This window comes from Salvelinus sp. IW2-2015, linkage group LG2 (genome assembly GCF_002910315.2).
Source record: "Salvelinus sp. IW2-2015 linkage group LG2, ASM291031v2, whole genome shotgun sequence".
Classification (NCBI taxonomy): domain Eukaryota; kingdom Metazoa; phylum Chordata; class Actinopteri; order Salmoniformes; family Salmonidae; genus Salvelinus; species Salvelinus sp. IW2-2015.
Genome location: NC_036839.1, coordinates 29,748,384 through 29,767,655, shown reverse-complemented (window position 1 = coordinate 29,767,655; position 19,272 = coordinate 29,748,384). Strand labels below are relative to the sequence as shown.

At 45.5% G+C, this 19,272-nt stretch overlaps 1 protein-coding gene and 1 long non-coding RNA gene across 2 annotated transcripts in view; both read right to left on the bottom strand.

Moving 5' to 3' along the window:
• Positions 1-7,791: 7,791 nt before the first annotated feature.
• The window catches only part of LOC111977897 (uncharacterized), a 176,937-nt gene continuing 165,456 nt past the window's right edge, over positions 7,792-19,272 (bottom strand). Inside the window, exon 3 of the long non-coding RNA XR_011481410.1 lies at positions 7,792-7,893. This is a non-coding gene — a long non-coding RNA (uncharacterized lncRNA). The remainder of the gene's footprint in view (positions 7,894-19,272) is intronic.
• On the bottom strand, positions 8,453-18,209 carry LOC111971436 (serine/arginine repetitive matrix protein 1). The gene is made up of 9 exons (XM_070449256.1): positions 18,096-18,209; positions 17,086-17,195; positions 15,072-15,279; positions 14,520-14,596; positions 13,477-14,434; positions 11,010-13,297; positions 10,075-10,538; positions 9,328-9,438; positions 8,453-9,211 (listed from the first exon to the last, which is right to left on the bottom strand). The coding sequence occupies exons 2-9, from the start codon at positions 17,111-17,113 to the stop codon at positions 9,209-9,211; spliced, it is 4,137 nt and encodes a 1,378-aa protein (XP_070305357.1). The 5' UTR covers positions 17,114-17,195; positions 18,096-18,209; the 3' UTR covers positions 8,453-9,208.

Genomic DNA, 19,272 nt, shown 5'->3' with positions numbered 1-19,272 from the left:
ACAACAAAGCTGATTCTCCTTACATAGACGATCTGGTTCTATAAACAAATTATACACTGCACAAATCTGACTTTGCGGCCCCCAAGAGCTAGAACGCTGGTAGGAGCAGTAGGCCTCAGTATGGATGGGATCCTGAAGACGTAGAGGTGTAAATGGTAACAGCTATACTAGAAATACCGTTGTGTGTGTGTGTGTCATTCTTTCAGTGTGTTTGGGAACATTCACCATGTCAGACACATTTAGTTTCCTCCACACGTTCTCTCCATCCGCTCAGTTCCCTGTGTTCCCGCCATCCTCTCTTCACCTTCTCAGCAAACATAGAAAAACATTAACCAAAAACAGTGTATGCAAACATAAGCCCAAAACAGTACAGTGCATGAGGGTACTTTTATAAACACACAAATCCCTAAAAAGGGTGCCTAGGAGGACAGAGTGCAGTCCTTGTCATTCAGTATGTCTTCCAATATAAAGCCTGCCTCAGGTGTCTGCTATGAGGCAATGTGAGGACTAGCTCCCTGCTGTGGCCTTTTAGGAAAGCTCATCTCATCTGCAGGTGTCACACACACACACACACACACACACACACACACAGAGGGCCGAGCACGCCCCCATCCACATCGACGGGGCTGTAGTGGAGCGGGTTGAGAGCTTCAAGTTCCTTGCTGTCCACATCACTAAGGAATTAACATGTTCCACATACACCAACACAGTTGAGAAGAAGCCGGCACAACAACGCTCCCGAGTGGCGCAGCGGTCTAAGGCACTGCATCTCAGTGCTAGAGGCATCACTACAGACCTGGTTTGATTCCAGGCTGTATCACAACCGGCCGTGATTGGGAGTCCCATAGCACTGCGTACATTTGGCCCAGAGTTGTCCGGGTTAGGGCTTGGCCGGGGTAGGCTGTCATTGTAAATAAGAATTTGTTCTTAACCGACTTGCCTAGTTAAATAAAGGTTCAATAAAAAAGAAACGCCTCTTCCCCCTCAGGAGGCTGAACAGATCTGGCATGTGTCCTCAGATCCTCCAAAAGTTATACAGCTGCAGCACTGAGAGCATCTTGACTGGTTGCATCACCGCTTCGTACGGCAACCGCTTGGCATATGACCGCAAGGCGCTACAGAGGGTAGTGCGTACTGCCCAGTACATCACTGGGGCCAAGCTTCCTGCCGTCCAGGACCTCCATACCAGGCGGTGTCAGAGGAAGGCCCAAAACATTTTCAAAAATTCCAGCCACCAAAGTCCTAGACTGTTCTCTCTGATACGGCACGGCAAAGCAGTATCGATGCTCCAAGTCTGGAACCAACGGGACCTTAAACAACTTCTACCCCCAAGCCATAAATCTACTTAATAGTTAACCAAATAGCTACCCAGACTATCTGCATTGACCCTTTTGCACTAACTCTTGACTCATCACATACGCTGCTGCTACGGTTTATCATCTATCCTGTTGCCTAGTCACTTTATCCCTACCTACAGTTGAAGTCGGAAGTTTACATATACTTAGGTTGGAGTCATTAAAACTTGTTTTTCAACACCTCCACAAATTTCTTGTTAACTAACTATAGTTTTGGCAAGTCAGTTAGGACATTTACTTTGTGCATGACACAAGAAACTTTTCAAACAATTGTTTACAGACAGATTATTTCACTTATAATTCACTGTATTACAATTCCAGTGGGTCAGAAGTTTACATACACTAAGTTGACCGTGCCTTTAAACAGCTTGGAAAATTCCATAAAATGATGTCATGGCTTTAGAAGCTTCTGATAGGCTAATTGACATCATTTGAGTCAATTGGAGGTGTACCTGTGGATGTATTTCAAGGCCTACCTTCAAACTCAGTGCCTCTTTGCTTGACATCATGGGAAAATCAAAAGAAATCAGCCAAGACCTCTGAATAAATTGTAGACCTCCACAAGTCTGGTTCATCCTTGGGAGCAATTTCCAAACGCCTGAAGGTACCACTTTCATCTGTACAAACAATAGTATGCAAGTATAAACACCATGAGACCACGCAGCCGTCATACCGTTCAGGAAGGAGACGCGTTCTGTCTCCTAGAGATGAACGTACTTAGGTAAGAAAAGTGCAAATCAATACCAGAACAACAGCAAAGGACCTTGTGAAGATGCTGGAGGAAACAGGTACAAAAGTATCTATATCCACAGTAAAACTAATCCTATATCGACATAACCTGAAAGGCCGCTCAGCATGGAAGAAGCCACTGCTCCAAAACCGCCATAAAAAAGCCAGACTACGGTTTGCAACTGCACATGGGGACAAAGATTGTACTTTTTGGAGAAATGTCCTCTGGTCTGATGAAACAAAATAGAACTGTTTGGCCATAATGACCATTGATATGTTTTGAGGATAAAGGGGGTGGCTTAAGCCGAAGAACACCATCCCAACCGTAAAGCACAGGGGTGGCAGCATCATGTTGTGGGGTGCTTTGCTACAGGAGGTACTGGTGCACTTCACAAAATAGATCGCATCATGAGGGAAGGAAAATTAGGTGGATATATTGAAGCAACATCCAAGACATTAGTCAGGAATTAAAGCTTGGTCGCAAATGGGTCTTCCAAATGGACAATGACCCCAAGCATACTTCCAAAGTTGTGGCAAAATGGCTTAAGGACAACAAAGTCAAGGTATTGGAGTGGCCATCCCAAAGCCCTGACCTCAATCCTATAGAACATTTGTGGGTAGAACTGAAAAAGCATGTGCGAGCAAGGCCTACAAACCTGACTCAGTTACACCAGCTCTGTCAGGAGGAATGGGCCAAAATTCACCCAAATTATGTGTGAATCTTGTGGAAGGCTACCCGAAGCGGTTGACCCAAGTTAAGCAATTTAAAGGCAATGCTACCAAATACTAATTGAGTGTAGGTAAACTTCTGACCCACTGGGAATGTGATGAAAGAAATAAAAGCTGAAATAAATCATTCTCTCTACTATTATTCTGACATTTCACATTCTTAAAATAAAGTGGCAATCCTAACTAACCTGAGACAGGGAAGTTTTACTAGGATTAAATGTCAGGAATTGTGAAAACTGATTTTAATGTATTTGGCTAAGGTGTATGTAAACTTCCGACTTCAACTGTATAAGTACGGTACCAGTCAAAAGTTTGGACACACCTACTCATTGAAGGGTTTTTCTTTATTTTTTACTATTTTCTACATTGTTGAATAAATACATGAAATAACACATGGAATCATGTGGTAACCAAAAAAGTGTTAAACAAATCAAAATATATTTTAGATTTTAGATTCTTCAAAGAGCCACCCTTTGCCTTGATGATAGCTTTCACACTCTTGGCGTTCTCTCAACATGATTCCTGAGGTAGTCACCTGGAATGCATTTCAATTAACAGGTGTACCTTGTTAAAAGTTCATTTGTGCATTTTCTTTCCTTCTTAATGCGTTTGAGCCAATCAGTTGTGTTGTGACAAGGTAGGGGTGGGATACAGAAGATAGCCCTATTTAGTAAAAGACCAAGTCCATATTATGGCAAGAACAGCTCAAATAAGCAAAGAGAAACGACAGTCCATCATTACTTTAAGACATGAAGGACAGTCAATCTGGAAAATTTCAAAAACTTTCAAAGTTTCTTCAAGTGCAGTCGCAAAAACCATCAAGCGCTATGATGAAACTGGCTCTCATGAGGACCGCCAGAGGAAAAGAAGACCCAGAGTTACCTCTGCTGCAGAGGATAAGTTCATTAGAGTTACCAGCCTCAGATTGCCACCCAAATAAATGCTTCACAGTGTTCAAGTAACAGACACATCTCAACATCAACTGTTCAGAGGAGCCTGCGTGAATCAGGGCTTCATTATTTAATTTTTTATTATTCATTGTCAAATTGCTGCAAAGAAACCACCACTAAATGACACCAATAATAAGAAGAGACTTGCTTGGTCCAAGAAATACGAGCAATGGATATTAGATCGTTGGAAATCTGCCCTTTTGTCTGATGAGTCCAAATTTGAGATTTTTGGTTCCAACTGCCGTGTCTTTGTGAGACGCAGAGTAGGTGAACGGAAGATCTCCGCATATGTGGTTCCCACCGTGAACCATGGCAGAGGTGGTATAATGGTGCTTTGCTCGTGACACTGTCAGTGATTCATTTAGAATTCAAAGCACACTTAACCAGCATGGCTACCACAGCATTCTGCAGCGATACGCCATCCCATCTGGTTTGCGCTTATTGGGACTATCATTTGTTTTTCAACAGGACAATGACCCAACACACCTCCAGGCTGTGTAAGGGCAATTTGACCAAGAAGGAGAGTGTTGTAGTGCTGCATCAGATGACCTGGCCTCCACAATCACCCGACCTCAATCCAATTGATATTTGGGATGAGTTGGACCGCAGAGTGAAGGAAAAGCAGCCAACAATTGCTCAGCATATGTGGGAACTCCTTCAGGACTGTTGGAAAAGCATTCCAGGAGAAGCTGGTTAAGAGGATGCTAATAGTGTGCAAAGCTGTCATCAAGGCAAAGGGTGGCTACTTTGAAGAATCAAAAATACATTTAGATTTGTTTTACACTTTTTTGGTTACTACATGATTCCATATGTGTTATTTCATAGTTTTGAAGTCTTCACTATTATTTAGAAAATAGTACAAATAAAGAAAAACCCTTGGATGAGTAGGTGTGTCTAAACTTTTGACTGGTACTGTACATATCTACCTCAATTACCTCGTACCTCTGCATATCAACTCGGTACTGGTACCTTGTGTATATAGCCAAGGTGTTGTTAACAATTGTGTATTTCTTCCTTGTGTTATTATTTTACTCTCTGCATTGTAGGCAAGAGCCGGAAGTAAGCATTTCATTGTTCATCTACACCTGTTGTTTTCGAAGCATGTGACAAATAACATTTTACTTGCTGACACACAGGGAGTGGAGCGATGCTGCACTCTGCTGGATCATAAACGTAGAAGCAGTTGATATGTGTTACATGAAAATTCAAATCTATGAAACTTTTTAACTGACATTTCAACAGGCGCAATAATGTATGCAACATAATAAACTCAAAACTTGATTCAGTAAAGAAAAAATACACTTGTGACTTGTTTAATAAGGACATTCAACACACTCTGTATTGGTTTTACAGTGCATTCGGAAAGTATGTTCAGACCATTGACTTTTTCCACATTTTGTTACGTTACAGCCATATTCTACAATTGATAAAAAAAAAAAAAAAATGTCATCAATCTACACACAATACCCCATAATGACAAAGCAAAACCAGATTTTTAGAATTTTTTGCAAATGTATAAAACTTAAAAACGGATATATCACATTTACATAAGTATTCAGACCCTTTACTCAGTACTTTGTTAAAGCACCTTTGGCAGCGATTACAGCCTCGAGTCTTCTTAGGTATGATGCTACAAACTTGGCAGACCTGTACTTGGGGAGTTTCTCCCATTCTTCTCTGCAGATCCTCTCAAGCTCTGTCAGGTTGGGTGGGAAGCATCGCTGCACAGCTATTTTCAGGTCTCTCCAGAGATGTTTGATTGGGTTCAATACCGGGCTCTGGCTGGACCGCTCAAGGACATTCAGAGACTTGTTCCGAAGCCACTCATGTGTTCTCTTGACTGTGTGCTTAGGGTCATTGTCCTGTTGGAAGGTGAACCTTCGCCCCAGTCCAAAGTCCTGAACACTCTGGAGCAGGTTTTCATCAAGGATCTCTCTGTACTTTGCTCCGTTCATCGTTCCCTCGATCCTGACTCGTCTCCCAGTCCCTGCCGCTGAAAAACATCCCGACAGCATGATGCTGCCACCACCATGCTTCACCGTAGGGATGGTGCCAGGTTTCCTCCAGACGTGATGCTTGGCATTCAGGCCAAAGTGTTCAATCTTGGTTTCATCAGACCGGAGAATCTTGTTTCTCATGGTCTGAGAGTCCTTTAGGTGTAGGGAAGTAGGAGTTAGTAAGCATGACTCCCAGCTGACCTTGATGCAGTGAGCTCTCTCTGTGGTTGGCCAGCGCTGCAGAAGGTGGGGCCAGTGGGCCTTCTTCTGATAATAGTTGATCAGCTCCACTGTTGGAACAAGTTCCGCCTCCATCACACCTTCCACCGTCTCTATGGCAACAACAAACAATGTCTCCCTCCACACACTTTGGCATCCTATAAAAGACAAACATACAAACGCATGAAGATCAATAGAGTTATTTGAGAATATTTAAAACATTTTACTGGCTAACTCTTTGAACTGCTTTAAGACATCCTACCTGCAAGTCCTGGGCGGGTCTTGTGAAGCTCTCCAGCTTCAGCCATTGGTAGAGTTTCTCTGGCTCATGGATAGGAGTAGGGAGGAGTGAGCCAGTCAGAGAATAGTATCTCTGCCGAGGAGAGGACGGCTCATGAATGGCTGGAACGGAGTAAATGGAATGGCATCAGTCACATGAAAGCCATGTGTTTAATGTATTTGATACCATTCCACTAATTCCACTCCAGCCTTTACCTCGAGCCCGTCCTCCCCGATTAAGGTGCCACCAACCTCCTGTGATCTTCACTGACAAGTCACATGCTCATGATATCCAATCAACCCTCTCACCGGAACACTCACCAATACCAGGCTGGGAGTCAGGACCTACACACACAATCATCAGACCCCTCACAGGCACACACACAATATTAACACACACAATATTAACACACACAAGCACAGTGGCCCCATTTAGACACCACGGCAGGCTGGTCCTGAACACACACACACACAGAGATTCCATAATTCTGAGATTGACATATTGAAGGCTACTGTGTGAAAGATATCAAAGTCGTTGTGTTATCTTGATGTTCTCGTTGACTCCAGCGTGGGCAATGGACTGGAGGCATCCATCTATCTTGCTGACCTTAGCGGTCAGATCTCTGACCACCTTCAGAACCTCAACACGCCTGTCCACTGTCCGGTACCACTAGGTCCACCTAACATACACACAATAAGCACAATTACACACATACACAATAATCAACACACACGATAACCACGACACACACACACACACACACACACACACACTACGTAGCAGCATATGATCCTCACTTGATTCAAGAGGTAGTGGTCCAGCCCTTCCTCAGAAGTCTGTCATTTTCACTATCTAACTCTGAGAACAGTTCAGCTCTGATCTCTCCACCAGAATTTAGCGGACTGACTGGAGCTGACTAATGAGTGTGTGTGACCTGTTTTCCTGGCACTATGGTCCGGATGTCGAAAGTGTTCCACCATCATCATTTTTTTTTTATACTAAAGAGCTTCCATGAGCCTTTGGGCCACCATGGTCACAACGGCATGATCGTAGCTGGGGTGTATTCATTACTTTGATTCTGTTGCAAAACATTTAGTCGGTTGCAAAACATTTTGCAACAGAAACCGTTTTTTCCCAAACTGAAAACAAGTTTCTATTGGACAAATTCAGGTAGGTCCCTCAACATTTTATTTTGTTTGCTCCGTTTGCTTCCGTTCTTGGTTCCTAGAATAAACGGTTAATTGTTATCGTTGCAACAGTCTGAATAATGAATACACCCCTGGCCCTGCTCTGAAAGTGCGGTCTGAAAAGCCCAAATAAGGCCCAGTAAAACAATGAACTGTGGATCTTTAGAACCCAACGAAGTGCCCGGCAGAAGGACCTCCAGTGCCTCAGGACCCATTAGCACTAGATCCCTGACTGAGGTCAATAGTGTTGTACATTGCAATGGGAACGAGGTTAAACTTACTTAGACCCGGTCCCGTGTGGCTCAGTTGGTAGAGTATGGCGCTTGCAACGCCAGGGTTGTGGGTTCATTCCCCACGGGGGGACCAGGATGAATATGTATGAACTTTCCAATTTTTGTAAGTCGCTCTGGATAAGAGCGTCTGCTAAATGACTTAAATGTAAATGTACTTACACAGCTCAGAGTTAGTCATATAGCTGTGAGGTCAGAAATAACAAACCTGAGCTACGTTCAATACATTTTTAAGTTAGGAAAGTTAAATTGAACAGAAATGGTGCTGTACTGAACAACCAGATGAAAAACAGGGAGGGGTTGTGGAATACTGTCAGCATGGCCACTGCCCTTTAAATACGTCACTCATTGCTTCAAGCCACACCTCGCCACACTCACCAAACGAGAGCAAACGTACCTCAAAGTCTGTTCAAGAACATTTTGGTGTAAAGTATCGTTCACTAGAAACTGTTTCAAAATGTAGCAAGCATTCAAGCAAACAAAAAAAAAACTTGTGTTCCGGGTCTGAATCAGTCTCTGATTAGAATCAAAGAATATATAGTACATCGGCGGTAATTAATCCAAACAATTAAAACAAGTTTCTATTGGAGAAACGTTTTGCAACAGAATCGGCGTAATGAATACACCCCTGCAGTACTGACCACAAGGTAAAGATTTAGAAAAAAAACGGGGACCTTAACAGTTAGGCTCCTACATAAAAAACATTAGACAACAGGTGATTTTCTGGTTTCCTTTAATAATCAACACATTATGTACAAAGTCAGCCAAATAATATTCTACTACTGATCAAGGAAATCCTAAAATGTATTTGTCATTAAAATAGCAAAAGATTACATCAGTTAATATATAGAGAAGTGACAAAACATTTAGAGTGGATCCTACAAAGACCTGATAAGTTTGTCTTCTCAATGGAGAGACCTGGTCGGTCTGCCCGTCACTAAAGACACACCTGACCATCATATTACTGATGTGTGTATTTGTGTGCCCGTGCGTGCTGAGGGCAGACCGAGCAGTTCACTTAATTACAGGTTAAAATGTCACTAAAGGAACCATGAGGTGGAAATATTATTACTGAACACAATAAAAAAGAAACAGAAGTTTAACATTAGAAAGGGTTGACAAAACATTGAAAATATGTTCCTATCATTTTGCTTCAGTCATTGTCCAGAGAGCTCTGTCTGAGCAACGTGTAGAAGCTAGGGATAACCACACTGTACACACTGCAATCCATCCAATGACACACAAGAACACTCAGGCCAGTCTGTCCAATGGACACAGGATCACTGACGTTTCAAACACTTCCCCAGACAGCTAGAGTACTGATGGGAGGGGCTGGGGAGGGAACGATTGTCCAGAGAACAAGGGCTGGCAGTATCTGATGAGGTTCCTGCTCTATAACCACAACAACCTTGACTTCTGTCCACCTGGTGATGGTATCCATGGGGAGAACCTCTGATGTGCCCCAAAGAAAGTTACTGCAGAATAGAGAGAAAAGTTACTAAATCACTCTACTACTCATCATTCATCTAATATGCGTGGATGTTTGAATGTATGGTGGGTGAATGCTAGAATGAAGCTTGGGAGTTCTTACACTTAATAAGAAGCTCTTGCCACAGGGCTTCCTGTCCTCATTCTCGTCATCAGACACATGCGGCTTCGCTATGGCCATCTCCTCTTTACTCGCCGCTATCATCTTACATTTCTACACACAAATCATTGTGAAGTCAACACAGTCAGAATAATACAAGAGAACACCCCAAACAACACAGTTGTCTTCACATTCAAGTCTTGTCGTGCTTGTAACCTCAAGACACTACATAATAAATCTGGAAGCGGTTGACTCGTCAGTAAGATGCAGGTTCATTCTCTTCATGTTTGTAACCTTTAAGGATACTTCGCAATTTTGGCAATGAAGCCCTTTATCTACTTCCCCAGGGTCAGGTCTCTGCATCCAGTATGAAGGAAGTTAGCATTGGCTCCCAAAACCACCTCTAACTAGCATTAGCGCAATGGACTGGAAGACTATGGCATCTACTAGCATGCTAGCAGTTACCATAGACTTCCAGGCATGACGGTAACACTAATTAGCAATTGCACAGTTAGCAAATTCCTTCAAACTGCATGCAGAGATATAAAAATGGTATCCACAAGATCATGACTCTGGGGAAGCAGATAAAGGGCTTAATGGCCAAAATCATTACATAAAAGAATACAAAATGGGAGTCTGAGCTAAAGTTTGACGCTTGCTGTAATACATTATGGGGGGTCTACATCCAGCGCAATGGACTGAAGTAAATCTTTGTTATTACATACAGTACAAGTCTCTTGTAAGTCTTACCTCAGTGAGCTCCTTGATGCTGTAGATGTTGGCCTGCTGAGTCACCTTCCTCTTCACCTCCTCTATGTGGTCCAGGTTGAGGGGGGGAAGGGTTGTTTGGGGAGCCTGGCTAGGAGGGGGCTTGTTGGTGATGGTGGGGAGGGGGGCCATCTGGGGCATGTTTGACATCTGGGCCATGTTGGTGAGGGCTGCAGTCATGGTGGCAGCTTTCATACTGGCCATGGCAGCACTCATGGCCATATTGGGCATGTTCATGCTGGGCATGTTCATGTTGGGCATTCCCATGCCGGGCATGTTGAGAGGCAAGGGCAGGGGAAGAGGCAGATTCAGAGGGGTTGGGGCTGGGTTGGGCAGGGGAAGCTGGAGGATGGCCTTGGGTCTCAGACTCTCTGGAATGGGCACACCTGCTTTAGCACACATGGCTGCTGCATTGGCCTTCGCTATCTCCAGGAGCTGGTCTTTGTCTGTGAAGTGAGAAAGGGGAGAGGAAAGGGGAGAATACACATCTGTCAACAGTGGAATTTTAGACTACATTATCACTATCAACTAATCTGTTCTAAGGTGCCTAGAACAGCCACCATTAAACTGAGGGTACTTAACTATGACAATACATTGGATTGGTGTATGTATATACGGAGTGGCTGCGGATCCAAGTTCTCTGGAACCCTCTTCTCGACAGCTAAAGGTCCTAAGCTTCTGCGCATGTGTGGGATTCTCTACTTTACACCCAGTCTCTGCTGTACTTGTTCAGCTGTCCAGAGAACAGGCTACTCTGGCAAATGGTGCTTGTTTAATAAAGTAGCCTGTTCTCTGGACAGCTGAACAAGTAGAGCACAGATTGTGTGGAAAATAAAGGATCCTGCACATGCGCAGAAGCTTCGTAGCTTTAGCTGTCGGGAAGAGGGTTCCAAAGAACTCCATACTTGTAGTCTTACCCAGCTCAGTGAGACGAGGAGGGGTCTTGCTGGCACTGCGGCGGGTTCGAGATGTGGACCGGCGCTTGCGGAGGATGAGGATGGGTGAATGGCTTGGTTCCCGTTTCCATCGGTCGCGGCGGTCAAATGAGCGATTTCGCATGATGGGTCGGCGCCGTCGCGACCCGGACCTTCTCCTCCGGCCTGGAGAACGAGACTTGAGGCGTTTGCTCCTGTCTGTGGATTTGGACCTCTTCCTTCTGGCCGGGGAGCGGGACTTTGAGTGCTTGGTCCTGGACTTGGAACGTGACTTCCTGCGCCGTGCTGGTGACTTAGAGTGTGATCTCCTGCGCCGGACAGGACTTCTGGACTTGGACCGTTTCTTCCGTCTGGCAGGCGGAGAGACAGACTTCCTTTTCCTGGATGGGGACATAGATCGCCTCCTTCTGGAGGCAGACTTGGACTGAGAAGGAGAGATAGACTTGGACCGGGAGCACCTCCGTGAGGGAGAGGTGGACGTCTTTCTGCCGGCAGGTGAGTGGGACTTCCTGGCAGGAGATGCTGATTTTGAGGACTGACGTTGCTTCGAGGATGATGCCTTCTTGATGGAGGATTTAGAAGATGATGCCCTGTAGCGGCGATCAGCACAAACGGTCTCTGGTGACACAGACCTGGAGATAGCATGCTCATCTGGCTCTTCTTCAGAGGAGCTTGTTGGGCTTCTTGCTCCCTTTGGCTCTTCTGCTGCAGAGTCGTGGTCTTCAGATGGAATCTCAGAGCTACTCTCGTCAGCCTGCCCAGCCACTGGCTTGCCCTGTATGATAGAACTGGAGGCTGCAGCCCAAGGGAGGGGCTTCCAGGGCCCTGCTGCAGCTGTTGCTACAGCCTCCCCAACAGGCTTGGTAGGTGCTTCATCATTCACAGTTTTGTCTTCAGTATGTTTGACCGATTTCAGAGACTTCAGGTCTTTGGCAGTAGACCTGGATCTTGAGCGTTCTGGGGATACGCTGTCAGATTGCCTGTCGCTTAAGACAGACCTGGATTTCGATATGTCTCTTTTGGGCGATTTTGACAGTGAACACTTGTTTCTTTTCAGGGATTTGGCTTTAGGAGTACAAGACCTGTTACATGGCAATGGTGATCTTGATGGTTTACTGCGTCTTGGGGATCTGGACTTTGTCCTGCCCCGCTTTGGTGATCTGGAAAGTATTTTCTGTACTGGTGAACTGGATTTCCTGCAGCTCCTGGAGCGGGACTTGGTGTTCTTGCCGGTTGGGGATTTGGACAGTGAGCCTTTCCTGTTCCTCTTCAGGATCACGACAGAGCGGGAGCGAGTACGCTTGCCTCTCCTGACCGGAGACCGGGACTGTCGTGTCCTGGGGGGGGACCTCTTCCTGTGAGACGGGGAGCAGCTCTTGGAGCTCCGGCCTCTTCTCAGCGACCGGGAATGACGGAGCCGTCTAGATTTGGAGCGTGAGCGGCGAGTCAGCCTCACAGGCGAGCGGGACCTCGAGGGTCTACCACGACGAGGGGGAGGGGTTCTGGTCCTCGACCTCCTGACACGACCGCGAGGCCTGGACGCAGACCGCCGCCCTCGTCTTGGAGACGGAGACAGTTTGCGTCCTCTCCTGGGGGACAGAGGAGACGACTTGCGTCCTCTCCTGGGGGACAGAGGAGACGACTTGCGTCCTCTCCTGGGGGACAGAGGAGACGACTTTGCGTCTCTCCTGGGGGACAGAGGAGACGACTTGCGTCCTCTCCTGGGGGACAGAGGAGACGACTTGCGTCCTCTCCTGGGGGACAGAGGAGACGACTTGCGTCCTCTCCTGGGGACAGAGGAGACGACTTGCGTCCTCTCCTGGGGGACAGAGGAGACGACTTGCGTCCTCTCCTGGGGACGAGGAGACGACTTGCGTCCTCTCCTGGGGGACAGAGGAGACGACTTGCGTCCTCTCCTGGGGGACAGAGGAGACGACTTGCGTCCTCTCCTGGGGACAGAGGAGACGACTTGCGTCCTCTCCGGGGACAGAGGAGACGACTTGCGTCCTCTCCGGGGACAGAGGAGACGACTTGCGTCCTCTCCTGGGGACAGAGGAGACGACTTGCGTCCTCTCCTGGGGGACAGAGGAGACGACTTGCGTCCTCTCCTGGGGGACAGAGGAGACGACTTGCGTCCTCTCCTGGGGGACAGAAGGAGACGACTTGCGTCCTCTCCTGGGGGACAGAGGAGACGACTTGCGTCCTCTCCTGGGGACAGAGAAGGGACTTGCGTCCTCTCCTGGGGACAGAGAAGGGACTTGCGTCCTCTCCTGGGGACAGAGAAGGGGACTTGCGTCCTCTCCTGGGGACAAGAGAAGGGACTTGCGTCCTCTCCTGGGGACAGAGAAGGGGACTTGCGTCCTCTCCTGGGGGACAGAGGAGGGACTTGCGTCCTCTCCTGGGGGACAGAGAAGGGGACTTGCGTCCTCCCTGGGGGACAGAGGAGGACTTGCGGCTCTCCTGGGGACAGAGAAGGGACTTGCGTCCTCTCCTGGGGGACAGAGAAGGGGACTTGCGTCCTCTCCTGGGGGACAGAGAAGGGGACTTGCATCCTCTCCTGGGGGACAGAGAAGGGGACTTGCATCCTCTCCTGGGGGACAGAGAAGGGGACTTGCTTCCTCTCCTGGGGGACAGAGGAGACTTGTGTCCTCTCCTAGGGGACAAAGAAAGGGACTTACGTCCTGTCCTTTTAAGGGACTTAGACTGCTTCCTCTTGGGAGTCATGCTCTTTGAGAAGGATCGAGACCTGCCCCTGCTAGACACAGGCAGACCAGACAATCGCTTGGGGCTTTGTGAACGACTGCGGCTTGATCTGGACTGCTTGGAGCTTGTCGAATGACTAAGACTCGATCTGGCTTTTTTAGTGTCCGTCAGTGACTGTGACCTTGACCGTGAGGGAGCATGGTTATTCACCTTTGACCTCTGCCCTGCGTTTGTCTCCTCTCTCTGGCCGCCTTGCTTGGGGATGATGTCCGGAAGCTCCTGGGTGTGACTGAAGCACCTGTCGCTCCGTGAATCGTCTGCCTTTATGAAAGAGACTGTCTGTTCCTCGCTGTCAGCAGGGGGCGCCTTCTCTTCTGTCTTTCCTCGTGCATCCGCAGACTGCTCATCCGAGGTTTGACACATTTTCAGAGACCCCTCTTTTTGGCCGAGAGTTAGGCGTAGGGAGGACACCCTTTCCTCTTGTCTGGCCTTAGACAGGATGGGAACTGCTTGCACAACCGTGCCAGCTGGCTTCTCCTCAGACTCAGAATCTGACCCCGACATAGATTCGCTCTCTGATGGGGAGTGTAAAGGTGAGTTCTTCTCCTGCTTCTCTTCCCCTTTTCTCCTCCTCTTTTTCTTCTTTTTCCCAACATGTCTTTTGTGTTTTCTGGCTTTAGCATCACATACCTCAGGTTTATCTGCTTGGACCGGTACACAGGCATTAGCAACAAATAACTTTAGCATCTGTTAATTTCCTACACCTGAACCCAGAGCCACACTCCTTACCTGTGATCAAGCCCTTTGTTGCCTCATCTTTTGTGCTTGCTCCTGCATCAGAAGCCACTAGGCCATGAGTCCTCAAGCTAAAAACAACAAAGAAAACATTTATTATAAAAGCAAATATTCACAATTGTCCCAGTAGTATAAAGACAAACAAGAGCCTGTTGGCTGATTAGTGCAACATTTCTGCTGCTTTGTCTCCTATATTCCAGTGAAGGAACCATCTAGAGGTGACCAGGCAACACCCTGTTCTGTCTAGCACAGGTCTGGGTGTAATGGGCAGAGTCTAGCAGTGAGTGCATTCAATTATTTGGCCCATGTTGCTCTGGTGGGAGGAGTATGCGCCGGGTGAAAAGTAATTGCATTCGTTTTGGAACTGCGCTGCCTCCCGGGCGTGAGCCAGGTGCCCTGCTCTGGCTGACGATGAAGTCTTCTCAAAACAAAAGTGACATAGGTTAAGCACGTGCACAGCATTTAAGCTTAATCTAACTTCCTCATTTTTGTGGTTCTAACGGGAGGAGTCAAACAATGTTCTGGTTCTAATGGGAGGAGCCTCACCCTGCTCTGATTCTGACTGGTGGCTTCTCTACGTCGGACTCTGGGACCGACTCTGAGCTGGTCTCCCGCTCTCCCTTGCAGCGTTTCTTCTTCTTCTTTTTGACCTTGTGTTTTTTGTGCTTCTTGTTCTTCTTGTGCAGCATCTCACTTCCTTCTTTTGCAGACGTTTCCTCTAGAGTGTGTTCACTCTCTGCTGCCTCGTCCACACCTGCACAGATTAACCAATCATATTCCTTATTTACAGATTAACCAATCGCATTTCTTTGTCTGGATAAATTACGAGTATGGTGAATTTCATCAGCAACATAGGACATGCATTCCTAATGAAAGGTGGCCAGGAAGAGAATTGGCAACCTGGTGGGTGTGTCATTGGCATTTCATGATCTAGCCAATCCAGCTCGAACCTCCAGCAACATAGCTATAGCTATCTTGAGGTCGAGACGATAGTCTACTGAAAGCACGGCAAAGAAACTTTCAACAAACATTTACTTGCGGCAGTGTTTCCTCTAGGTTCACTTAAGTGTTGCACTGCTCCACGGCAGAATAATATCCACCACACCAAAATAAACTTTCTACCAAACATAGTTTCAATCAAGTTCTGTAAAGCACATTCACTTTTCTTCATAAAAGGATAATCTGTCTGGGTTCAACACAGTTCTGAAGGTTATTTAGCTTTGTGAGCAGTGGCAGGCAGCCTACAACTCAAGAAACACCAGTGCCAGTGACAAGTGCACGAGTGACCCATGCTCGATACAGACGCTCTATGGCGCGAAACACAATTCACTTGAATCACTTCAGAATGCACCTGTGCGAGAAACGGCACGCCAGGGACCAGTACGTGAGTGACCAGTGCGCAGTACAGAAGCTCTGTGGCGTGAAACACAACAAGTATGTTGATGATAGAAACATGATTAACTAACATTACTAGTCTAGCAAGTTAGCTAGCTAGTTTGTTTGGAACTGTATAAAGTGCAAGCAAGATAGCTACATTTATCTGTCTTCAATTTTATTTTTTCCCTCGGGTGAGTTTGAAATATTTCAAGCCGCAGCAGAAGAGGAAGGGGGAGCAGGGACAAGAGTGTCAGGTAACGTTAACTTAACAAGCTAACGTTCAAAATTCTAAAAGAAGGAAAGAAATTGCACAAATGAACTTTTAACAAGGCACACCTGTTAATTGAAATGCATTCCAGGTGACTACCTCATGAAGATGGTTGAGAGAATGCCAAGAGTGTGCAAAGCTGTCATCAAGGCAAAGGGTGGCTACGTACTTTGAAGAATCTCAAATATAAAAGACATTTAGATTTGTTTAACACTTTTTTGGTTACTACATGATTCCATATGTGTTATTTCATAGTTTTGATGTCTTCACTATTATTTTACAATGTAGGAAATAGTCAAATAAAGAAAATCCCTAGAATGAGTAGGTGTGTCCAAACTTTTGACTGATACTGTATATACTGCACATTTACACATGCAGCCCAAAGCGGGAGGTCTAAAAAATACTTACTAACCGCCAAAGTTTCGGAGCATGTCTGGGCATGGGTGTGTTTCCAGTTGCTGGTGAAACTCTGATAACCAGAGAATATTCAGAAAGATATTAAATCCACCTTTTGTACTGAGTGAGGAGATCCCTCGTCATCTTAGCTGCCAGACATATCACATTTCCCAACATCTAAGCTGGAACTAGTTATTTCTAAAAGATGTGGCCACGTGTATAAATAGGAGACAGCACAACCCAAACAAAGATCTACATCACACACGAGAAGCATCTCTCACTTGGTACAAAACGTGGATTTAATATACTTCTTAATATTTCCTAATTATTGGAGTTCCACCAGCAACTAGAAACAGGCATTTATAAGACACCGGTGCTTTCCAAATGAGAATTTAAGGAGCATTGCCAAGTAAAATTGTTTTGGTCATGAATTTCCAGTATTTAGGTATAACCCTCTATGTGAGGATAACCATCCATCGCATTACAGGCATATATCTATAGTAAATCTTGATAACACACCTTGCCGAGTGTCCATCGCACACTCCATTTTATCAGCTCTGTGTGGGGGTGAGTGATGGCCTGAAAACCTCTGGCCCCAAGCACTGTTCTCCTGGCCCTCGTCTCTCACTCTATAAGGAAAAACAGTACAGTTACTCCAGGGCACTCAACAGGGATGTGTTGATTAGTCAGATTCCGTTGCAAAACCATTTACTCTGAACTGAAACCCTTTGCAACGAAAATGAGTGTTTCTATTGGACAAATTCAGGTAGGCCCCTCCCTTTTCTGTGGTTCCTACTTTCTAGAATAAACGGTTTCCATTGCAAAACGTTTTGCAACTGAATCTGACTAATGAATGTACCCCTGGCTGTTTCAGAATGTCAAGACAATACAAATGAATTACATTACTACCGTTAAACAAACAGCCATAAATGTCCTCTTGGTTACACTGAGTCTGAGCACACAACAAAAAGAAACACACTGCAGCAGTATTACATAACCAATGACCCACTTACATGCAACCTTTTTGTAATCGTCCATCTCAACTGGCAATAACACTTGCTAGGTAACGTTACATAAAAACAACTGTGCTGGACACTGGCTAATAGTTAGAAAGGTACTTTGCTGGGCAGCTACATAGCAACCAAAGTAGCTAAGTAAAGTAACGTTACCCCGCTAGCACTAACGTTAGCTAGTTGGCGTATAGTTAGCTAGCGTGGCACGCTAATGCTAGCTAGTTATCAACGAGAGGATTGTGTCGTTTTTAAACCCCAAAAAAGTTAGCAGTCTTAAGCGTAACAACTTTTAATACTTGTGAACTTTAAAATGACTAACGTAACTAGCTAGTTAGCCACTACGGGTTATCTAACAAAGACACGCCGTATCAGCACCCGCGGCCTCATTCATTCGACTAGCTTGATAGCAGTTGGTAGATTACTTGACTCGTCGCACAAAACCAACAATATGTATGCAGACAACCGATGCTTGCGCTATAACACATATGTACACCGTTTTTTAAAGTTTTTTTTTACCTATGGCTCCAATTCCTTGAATTTAAATAGTTAGGAAATCCAGCAACGCCTGTTTAATGGTAGTCGCCATCTTCACAGGACGCCATGATAGTTTGGGGAGACCCAGTAATCCCAGAATGCCGTCCTGGGCGGCAAATTCCGAGAGGAATCTCCATGGCAACTCAGAGATGAAGGCTCTTCTTTAAAAATCTAAAAAGAATAATCAAAGAAATCATACATTCTATTATTAATTCGACCAATATATTCTATCTATTTCTATGACAGAGGCATAGGGCACAGGGGCCATATAAATAGACACCTTAGCTGAGACAGGTTGAAAGGTTTTTTCTCTACAACCCAATATGTAGGCCTATTCTATACAATAGCCTATATTCAGTGTATTGCATTGGGGCATGGGGCAGAGTAAAAAGCCATGCAGCAGACCGTGTGACACAATGTCCCTCAAAAACCAAAACATATTTGGTTAGTAGAGACCTCAATTAATAATTACCACCCCAGTTTTGCTGAGACTAAACCAGGTTTCCATCCTACATTATATGCGAGTAAAGTAGGCCTAAAAGAGGCCTGATAGAAACAGCACATTTGCCAGTAAAATTTCCAAATGTTGACAAAACAAAATACGCTAGATAAGGTGGGTTCTTTTTGTGTAGGTAAAATAAATTATACAAGAACAAATGTTGATATAATATGTTGTGTGGTCCTCCCACTTGACTCTGTCAAGCATGGAGTTTATTAGGCTACATATAAAATATGTTATGATGAACTTCACGGTGGTGAAATTGCATGCTGTTTAGCTCGATGCTCCTTTCCAAGAAATATCGAGGGTCTTATTCTGTTGACATAATGTCGATGCTTGACAGTCGTTTGAAAAATATAAATAATCTCTCTCTTTTGTCCATAATAATCTTATCATGTATACTATTGGCTATATATGCAGTGTAGCCTATCTGTGAGCTGTTGGCTAGTGCAGCACCAATACCGGTGGGCACATTCACTAGCCTATATAAGCCAAACATTTTTGAGACAAACCATCAGTGGAGTTGAAAATGAGATGGAAACCCAATTAACTAGTATTTCTTATTCGGTAGGCTACTTGGGAATGTAACCACAGCATGCGCTGACCAACTGGCAAGTGTCTTCACTGACATTTTCAACCTGTCCCTAACTGAGTCTGTAA

Bases quoted from the DNA above. Each gene is read 5' to 3' on its own strand.
- LOC111971436 (XM_070449256.1), bottom strand. From the start codon at position 17,113: ATGGAGTGTGCGATGGACACTCGGCAAG. The intron at 14,435-14,519 runs GTAAGGAGTGTG...TACCGGTCCAAG, and splicing joins AACAAAGGGCTTGATCACAG to CAGATAAACCTGAGGTATGT. The intron at 10,539-11,009 runs GTAAGACTACAA...CTCACTTCACAG, and splicing joins TCCTCGTCTCACTGAGCTGG to ACAAAGACCAGCTCCTGGAG.